The sequence below is a fragment of the Mastomys coucha genome, unplaced genomic scaffold (assembly GCF_008632895.1).
Source record: "Mastomys coucha isolate ucsf_1 unplaced genomic scaffold, UCSF_Mcou_1 pScaffold1, whole genome shotgun sequence".
In the NCBI taxonomy this organism is placed as follows: domain Eukaryota; kingdom Metazoa; phylum Chordata; class Mammalia; order Rodentia; family Muridae; genus Mastomys; species Mastomys coucha.
The window spans coordinates 71,093,847-71,102,927 of record NW_022196891.1 but is presented as its reverse complement, the minus strand read 5'-3'; the positions used below and the strand labels follow the sequence as shown (position 1 = coordinate 71,102,927).

Genomic DNA, 9,081 nt, shown 5'->3' with positions numbered 1-9,081 from the left:
GGAGGAGTTGGGGTACAAAAGGGAAACAAGAATGTGATTTAATTCTATTTACTTACAATATGTTTTTATTTTGGTTGTGAGCCTAGCCTTTAACGGCTGAGCCATCTCTCCAGCCCTACAATATGTTTTTAAATGTTAACAAATTCAGATAAATTGAAATCATGTAACTTTTCTCATCATTATGCAATAAAAGTTAAAAAATGTGTTAATAAAAATGACAAAAGTGTTTCTAACATTATACATCACAATAGTATTTATTTATTAACTTTTTATATAATTTTTATTTAACTTTCTCTGATGATTAGAAAAGCTGAACCATTTTTTAAGAGTGTGTATATTTAGCATTTGTTAATTTTTCTTCATTCCTAAGCCTTTAATACAGGGTTAAGTAAAGTATCAAATCACTTTGTAACTTACTCCAACTTATCACTACATTTTCCCCCAACACATACCCCATCCAACTTCGAATCTACCTTTGTATGTATGTCTAAGATAATCCACAGCAAATTCCTACTGATCATGTGCGAGTAGAGGTGGGATCATCCACTTGAGCTTGGGATTTCTACCTTGGACACATCTTTCAGAAAGAATAATTTTTTTTCCTTCCCTCAGCAAATACCATCTGCTAATAGCTCCTCAGTAAGTGGTAAGAACAAAAGATCTCCACCTGAATCTCTGCGAGAATTATAAATGACTTGATTTTAGTATGAAAGAGTATATGAAAAGCCATACCAGAATATGCTATTTCACAATAGAATAAGAAAAGTATTGCAGGTATAAATGGATACACATGAAAAGTAGGGAGGCTTAAATAAAAATGGAAACTGGGGAAAGATGTAGGTAATAGGTGAGCTAAGCAAAGCTAAGGGTTTATGAAAAAGCATAAAGAAATCCACTAGTTAGCAAGATCATTTCAAACCTATACCATAAAATAAGTTTGAACAGAGTTGCTTTTGTGAGTGGACAATGTAGCTCCTAGAAAACATGGATTATTAAATGAGCATAACAGTTATAACTGGTATTCCCTCCCTACAAGATATTGGCCAAAGAGGCCCCAGAAATCTCAAACAAAACAAAACAAAGCAAAACAAAAGAAAACAAAACAAAACCCACAGGCTATTACCATTGCCCTTGGTGGTCCAACATAAGTGCATACTAAGACTGTATTGCTAAGGATGATTTCACTTGATTGTTTAGTTTTTTAGCCCCTGTTAGCATTGCATTGATTGCTGGCTTTTGAATAAGTTTGAGTAGTCATCTTTTTCTTTTTCCTTCCTTCTTTCCTTTATTTCTTTCATTTCTTTTTGAGTTTCATGTATTTACAATGTCAATTTATTTGTCATGATATTTACAATGTCATTGTCATTAATATTTGCACTGGCAGCATGAATGTATCTTTTACAAATATTCTGCTCTATTCTGTAACGATCCCTCTACTTCTGGGCTGCATTATAGAGCACAGACCTGACACAAACGTGTGGCTCTCTAAAGTTACCAGGTTAAAGATAGTGAGCACTGAAGGAAAAAGATGGAACAAGTGTTGAAATGCTCCAAGTCAATAAACATTTGATTCTACAGGAGAGAGTCAGAAGTTCTATAGAGCAACAGTGAAATGGAGCAATGGGAACTGAAAATATACTAACCTACCCTAAGGAAAAGAAAAGCTTATGTACAAATGTTATAGAAGACAAAATGGGAAAAGGGATGCAGTGCCTGGTCCAGAGTTTCCCATATATAATGTGAGAGACTCAAGCTCATTTTCTCAGTTATTACATTAGTCATTACTATCGTTTGAACAAAAAACGCTCTATGGCTCAAGTACTTCAACACTTGGGATACAGTTGTCAATGCTATTTTGGGAGGTTGTGAAGCCTTTAGGGCATAGAGCCTACATGGCAGATGTAAGAACATAGGCCCAGGGCTAGAGGATTATAGCCACCTGGGTTCTAACTTAAAATTTCTTATTCAACCATATCTGTAGAAATTTAAAAGGCTAAGTGGTCACAGACTGAGTCCTAGACACCAAGATTTACTCACTGGGAAACTGTCAGGCAAAGTAAACAGTCTTCTCACGTGTTACTTCTGGCGGGTCTTCTTATCATAGTGACAAGAAAAGTAACCAATTCAGCTATAGTGTGTACAAGGAGTTGGCATCTGACAGAAGACACCAAGGGAAAGGTTCAGGCACCTAAAGGGAAGAGAATAGAAGCCACAAGCCAATACTCCCAAGTTCTGACACACAGGCATATCTCCAGACAACTATTCATACAACTACCCTTGACCCAACTCAACTATCATTATTAATAATGAAGATTATTTTAATGTTTTCCTAATAAGGCAATTCTTTTCCAATATTCCTTGTGACATAAACAGCTAATATGCTGCTTTCATTCTGTGAACATTTCAATGTGCAGTATTTCTATATAGCTCCTTCAGTCCCATAGATATATCTATCATTGGCAATTTCTGAATATATGTACAACACTATATGCCAATTTTTTCTTCCAGGTTCACCAACAATTTGAAAAATGGTGAATGAATATAAGAGAATTGTTCTGCTGAAGGGCCTCAAATGTATCAATGACCACCATTTTAGCTTATTTAAGTCATTGCTGTCCAGTGATTTAAGTCTGGAAAAAGACAAACAGGAGCAATACACCATAGTTCAGATTGCTGACCTGATGGAAGAGAAATTCCCAGCGGATGCTGGATTGGGTGAACTGATCAAGTTTTGTGAAGGCTTACCAGCTCTTAGAAAACGTGCAAAAGTTCTTAAAAAAGAGAGATCAAAAGGTAACATGGAACAAAGAACCCCCTGTCCCTGCCAGTGTCTTACTATCTCTGCTTCCTTCATAACCTTGAGGTCCATACATAGCTGTCCTACCTCCAGTTTACACTTCAAAAACGATGGCCATATTGGTCCTTAGGATTGGCTACTGAGGCTGTTCCTCTTCCAGTGATTGCTTGCTATTTACCAAGTTTATTTGGTGTGCATGTTAAAGACAAAATAGAAGTTGATCAAAGTCTGGGGTCCCAGATGTAACATAGATGTTCAAAAGTAATAAGTTTTAATTACAAAATTATGGCTTATATTTAAATATATATATTAACCAATTATCTCACCTAGCCTATTAAGAATATTAATATAATTATCCTCTCTCTTAACAAAGATAAGGCTATAGTTTGATTATTTATAGACTTTAAGAAGTGTGAGGCAGTACTGCCTTTCATAAAATTATTGAGGTGAGTAAAAAGATGTTATAAAGTTAAAATCTCATTTCACAAGTTTATGTCATATTCCCTTTTACTTATATCTATTATTTGAGTGTATTATGCACAAAACATGACCAACAAATAAATGTGATGAAATTTTGCATTTTAAGAGAATGTAGGAAAATGGGATTGAGGAAAGCTTGGCTGAGGTACATGGGCTTCAAGAGCACAAAGGGTTTTCTCGTTTTATATGGGACAAGTAAAGAAAACATTGACTAGCAGGAAATGGTATCAAAGGTGTGCCTTTGGTGCTATGTCACCAGAGTAAGCTATGGAATAAGAATCAATATAAATGCAGGAGAGAGGAAATGGCAGAAAGACTAGATGGTCCCTAGACCATCTATTTTAGTTTATGTGGGCTTTCTTGTTCATGCATTTGTTGTGATAAAAAAAAAAATCTCCCAATCCTAGTCATAGGAGAAACATCACTGGAAATAAATGGACAAGATGCTGGTCCTGCAACACCTACATCAACTACAAGCAACATGACAGCATCTGAAAGAGGGGAGAGTTCCACTGCTCAGGCAGAGACTTCCACAACTCAGGAGGGGACTACTATAGCTCAGCCAGAGACTTCTACAACTCAGGTAAGCTTGAGGAGCAGTGGTGGGCTGACAGTCCAGAGAGGCAGAGGTGATTCCCTGCTCAGTCTATAATGTACTCACTGCTTTATCAGTTTCTCTTCAAGCTTTTATTGGACCTCAGAGGATAACTGATCATGTGGTATTAATATGTGTTCTCTTCTACTAGAGATGCCATGGTATTGAAAACAAGGTAGAGCTATGGTTGCTGCACATCTACATAAACCTAGCTTTCTAATTCAAATTCAATTGTGTCCTACCATAGAAATAACAATAGAAAACAATATACATATAACTTATCTACTCCCTTTATTTGACAAAACTACTTACACATACCTTTTTATGACTATTAATGATCATATTTTAGACCTGGCCAGAGAGTGAGTACTACCACTCCTTCAAGTTCCCACCATATTCAGGCATAATAAATGTACTACCTATCAACAAAAATGCACTCAAGTGATTAAACTCATTAACAGGGCAATGGATATATTTTTCAGAAAAGAAAAAGTATGAGTAAAGAAGAGACTGGAGTGAAAAAGACCAAGGTGTCTAAAGAATCAGATCAGCATCCCTGTTCTGAAGAATCCACAGCCAAGTGCCAACCACCAGTACCCCAGATCTTATCTTCAGCCTCATCTAACATTCCTTTGGTTAAGGTACAAGCTTTCTGTTCCCCTTCCATTTCTTCAACCCAAATATCAGGAACAGGTCTTGAAATTCTGACCATGCCCTCCACTTATCCCTGAGATTTAATTATCAGACATAAACAGAGACTGAATGTGATATAGATCATCATACAAAGACAGAAACAGACACAAAAAATATGCAATACAAATACAGAATTTGCTGACTCATAACATTTTGTTTAGACTAAGATACTTAATGAACTTGTTACGTCTGTCAAGGAGGAGTTTGTCTGCTTGTTTTGATCCCAGGTAGGAAGAGGAAAACAAAGAGTCTATCTTCTGTCACATGTGTCAGAAGAGATGGACTGTATTTCTCCTGTCTTGTACTCTCACATATCTTTCTTTTATAAATTAACCTTTTAACATTTTTAAAATGCATACTATGGTACTTACTTCTTCAGAACAGTTGACACATTATATAGCCATTCCATCTTTAAAAAGTGTCTAAAGCCGTCTAGCCTCTGAATTCAATGTTGGTATCTTGCTCTAGCCTTACTACATCCCTTCCCAAGTCCTACTCATGCTGGGCTATAAATGGATAGACCTTAACTGGATAATATACTCTTGAATTATTTCCAGTTATGACACAAAATTAATGTTTGTTTTCCCAGTTTGCTGTGTATTTTAAGATTATGGTTTCCCTATTTTTCCTACAGATACTTACAAACCTGATATTTCTTTGAGTGCTAGAAATATAAAAAGATCAGTATAGCTAAGAAGGATATATGAGGACTGCCTTGTCCAGTTAAGGCTCTGGTAGATATCTTGTGATGCTTACAGGTCACAAAACAAAGAAATAATACAGCTGAAATGGGATTAACTACTCACTTTTTGATTGGGATTAAGACCCACTCCAAGAGATGGAACTCATACCAGACACTGCAAAGGGGGTCAGGGATCTGAGACTAAATAGGTCATATGTCTAGGAAAAAAATCTACTACTATTATTCTACTAAAGGAATATGGCAATAAAATGAATCATAATGATATGTTGCCATACCTATAGAGCAGTGCCTCATTCAGCTCTCATCAGAGATACTTCTTGCCATAGGTTGGAATTGACACAGAGGCACACAACTAGCCTATGTGCACACAGTGAGAGATTTTAGAGCAGCCCTTCTTCAATGGGATGTCTTTAATCAAATCTGTCTCCTCAAGACTCAGGGATCTATTTGATAGAGTTCCACTCTTTGGTGGACAGCCATTTAAAACAGTGAGTTTATGGGAGGCATTCATATTCAAACACAATACAGCTGATAAGAGTGAGGTGTGTGTACAATGAAACAAATATAACCAGAATTCAGTCATAAAAGCAAAGCTTCTTAAGGTCTTGAGAATATTGTGCTTCATTTAATTTTAAAGACATTCCTAAGGGCTGAAGATAAAACTATAGCAAAGCACAGCTCAGTGTGCACAAGGCTCAGGGTTCAATTTCCAACACATGAAAGAACATGTAGAGAAAGATAATGTTGTTCTTTCAGAAAGAGAGACAACAAACCACAATCACTGAAGGTGGAAAGACAACGAAAGTCACACAGAGGCAGTCTCAGCTTCCAGAAACTTCAGGAGCCAATATAAAAAAGGATGAAGATTATGTCCAGACTCCTCGTAAGGCTCCATCAACACTACCCAGAAATTCCTCAAACAAGGTACCACTTTCCTATTCTCAATGCTTGTCCGATCCCAAATCATATCATTGGGCTCCTCCTCATAATCTTGGAAAACTTTCTCACTAATCCTCTAATGCAAAGACTTTCCTCATTTTATTAAATAACACATTAAGTTATCTAATCTCATAACACAGTCTCAGATTGTATTGAAAAGGTAAGTATTAATCAAAGGATTTCTAATGTTGTCAACCAACTCTCTGCTTTGTGTTCAGAAGCAAATGTAGGGGACACCAGAGTGTATCAACCTGGCTTTGCCTAGTTTCTTCTCAGCCTGTTTCCCTTTGCTGGTGACCCATCTTCTGAGGTTATTTTCATCATTCTGTGTTCTACTCAGGAGGTATTTTGACATGTGATATTTCCCTGTTTGGGAAATCTTGATCCCTGTCCACTGCAGATCAAAGCTCTATAACTGTAACAGTCACTTTTGCTGAGAGTCAACTTCAAACCCCTCTCAGGCATATCCTGAACTCACCCTGCCATTCTTCATCAAAGGGAACAGCTTCCTTTTACCATTCCGAAGACCTCTTAATATAATTACAATAACCATAACAGCGAAAGCACTTCTCCTAAAAATATACATATTTAATGATATCATCATATCAGGTGTGTATTTTGAGACCCTGGCTGCAATTTACATAAACCTCATTTTGTTACATGGTACAATTTTATTTAACTCTCTATGTGATCAATGTTCAATTCATTTAACTGATAGAGTCCTGTGATTTATCATGGATTGAAATCCTTAGGCACATCTACTTAAGTGTGTTCTTAAATGGTGACAGAAATATAATTGGAAATGTATACAGTACAGGAAAATTGGCTACAGTTAAAGACAGCTTTAGCTTGGGTGGCATCAGCTTCATAGCAATGGTTGCATTTTAGAAAACTTGTTTCTTGAATGATAAAAATATACAAAGAAACCAGTAAAAGTGGCCATTACAGTTATGCAGACCTATTTGCATAGGAACTTAATATTAAAGCCACATTTATAATCATTAAGGTTTTATACTTCTTCTCTAAGATTAGAAAAGTGTGATGAACAACCTAACTCCATCTGTTACCTGAAGTACAAGTGTTTCCCATATACATAGTTTTATTTAACTGGAATTATGGTCACTTTGAAGATCTAAACAAAGGATTAACTGAGTCTGGATGGCATTCAAGCACACTCCAGCACTCCAACAATTGAGCTGCATCCTCATCTACCAGAATTCATCATGTGGTCCATTATTTTATGGTATCTGTCATACAATTTCATTCCCATCAGCAGCAAGTGTGGGAACTGGGTTCCTTGTGTGCTATAGAGAATGTATATAACACAGATTTATTGGATTAGAAATTCTACATGAAGAAAAGTCCAGAAATATGAAGTAATTTAACTACAAGCCTAGCTTCCCACAAAATAACAGGGAGTTGAACCAGATCGAGTAAGATATGGTGAATTTTGTAAGACACTTTGAGCAAACATTCCATCCCAGACCAATGACAATTCAATGCCTGGCTTTAAGAGATGTTGTAATATTGATTATGAAGGGAGAAAGCTTAATGTTTGAAATCCCTAAGTTTTGGCTAAAATCCTTCCTTCAGCCCAGGAGAACACTGACAGGATAAAGGTCTGCTATTCAGAAAGGAAAATGAAACAATGTACTTGGTCTGATTTAAAAAAAAAAAAAAAAAAAAAAAAAAAACAAAACATTAAGCAGGATGAAAAAAATTTCACAATCCTATTTTCCTTTAGAAACAGAAAAACACAAACATCCAAAAACATAGTATCATAAACACAGAGGGTCCTCAGGAATCTTCATCAACCAGCTGCATGCCAGCTGCATGTGAAAACCTGACTTTTGAAAAACTTTCAGCAATTGCTTCCAGCAGCCCTCAGTCACCTCAGAAGCCTCTAGAAGCACACTTGGACTTAACAATGTCTCCAGGCTCTCCAACATCACCTTGCCAGAAATTCCCAGTACCTAGAGCCTCAGATTCCTGCATTCATCTGAACGCTAATGTGCCCTCTACACTGTCCAGTTGTGCCAAGATTCCACATGTACCACCAGCAGCAGCATTCAGTAATGTCAGGGTCCCTCTTAAGCCTTCGGAAATGGTGGTCCCTTCTTCCAGTGCTCTTCAGATGCCTCCAATAATAGTACCCAGCAGTATCCAGGACGTTCACCTTCCTAAGACAGCAGCATTCAATAGCCCAGAGGCTCCTCACCATCAAGCAATAGCATCCAGAAATACCCAATCTACTAAAGTGCCTTCAGCAACACTGACAAGCAAAGCCCAGCTTAGAAGGATACCTCCTCCATCAACAGCAACAAGCAATACCCAGGATCCTCATACTCTAGCAACCATGTCGGGAAGCATCTCTGACTCACAGGTACCTCAAACAACAGCATCCCGTAGCATTCAGACTCTTAGCTCTGCTACAGTAAAAGTATCCAAGGAGGTCCAGGCTCCACCAATATCTTTACAAACAGTTCCCAATTATTTCCAGGCTTCTCTGGCAACTCCACCAGCAACAGTTAGCAGTTTTACAGCTCCTCAGGTACCTATGTCAATATCCACAAGCAGAGCCCAGACTACTCAAATTCATCCAGGGACAGGATTCATTTGTGTACAGACTCTTTATGCTCCTCCATCAACAGAGTCCAGAAGTGAGTGCACCACTCCATTGATGCAAGGAGAAGCATCTGGTACTGGGAAGGCCCTTCCCCTTCCTAAAGGAAAAGCATCCAGGAAAGTCCAAGCACCTCGGATGTCGTCAACAACACCATCCAGCAGTCTCCTGGATCCACATGCAACTTCATCAACAGCATCCAGCAGTCTCCTGCCTTCACACACAGCTTTACCAACAGCATCCAGCAGTCT

The 9,081-nt window shown here is 37.6% G+C and overlaps 1 protein-coding gene across 1 annotated transcript in view; it reads left to right on the top strand.

Moving 5' to 3' along the window:
* The window catches only part of LOC116096922, a 60,903-nt gene that overhangs the window by 3,493 nt on the left and 48,329 nt on the right, over positions 1–9,081 (top strand). The window contains 5 exon segments of the mRNA XM_031379251.1: positions 2,509–2,793; positions 3,685–3,860; positions 4,355–4,513; positions 6,025–6,192; positions 7,952–9,081. The exon segment at positions 7,952–9,081 is cut by the window's right edge and continues 1 nt beyond it. Coding sequence (XP_031235111.1) covers positions 2,529–2,793; positions 3,685–3,860; positions 4,355–4,513; positions 6,025–6,192; positions 7,952–9,081 — 1,898 coding nt within the window. The 5' untranslated portion in view covers positions 2,509–2,528.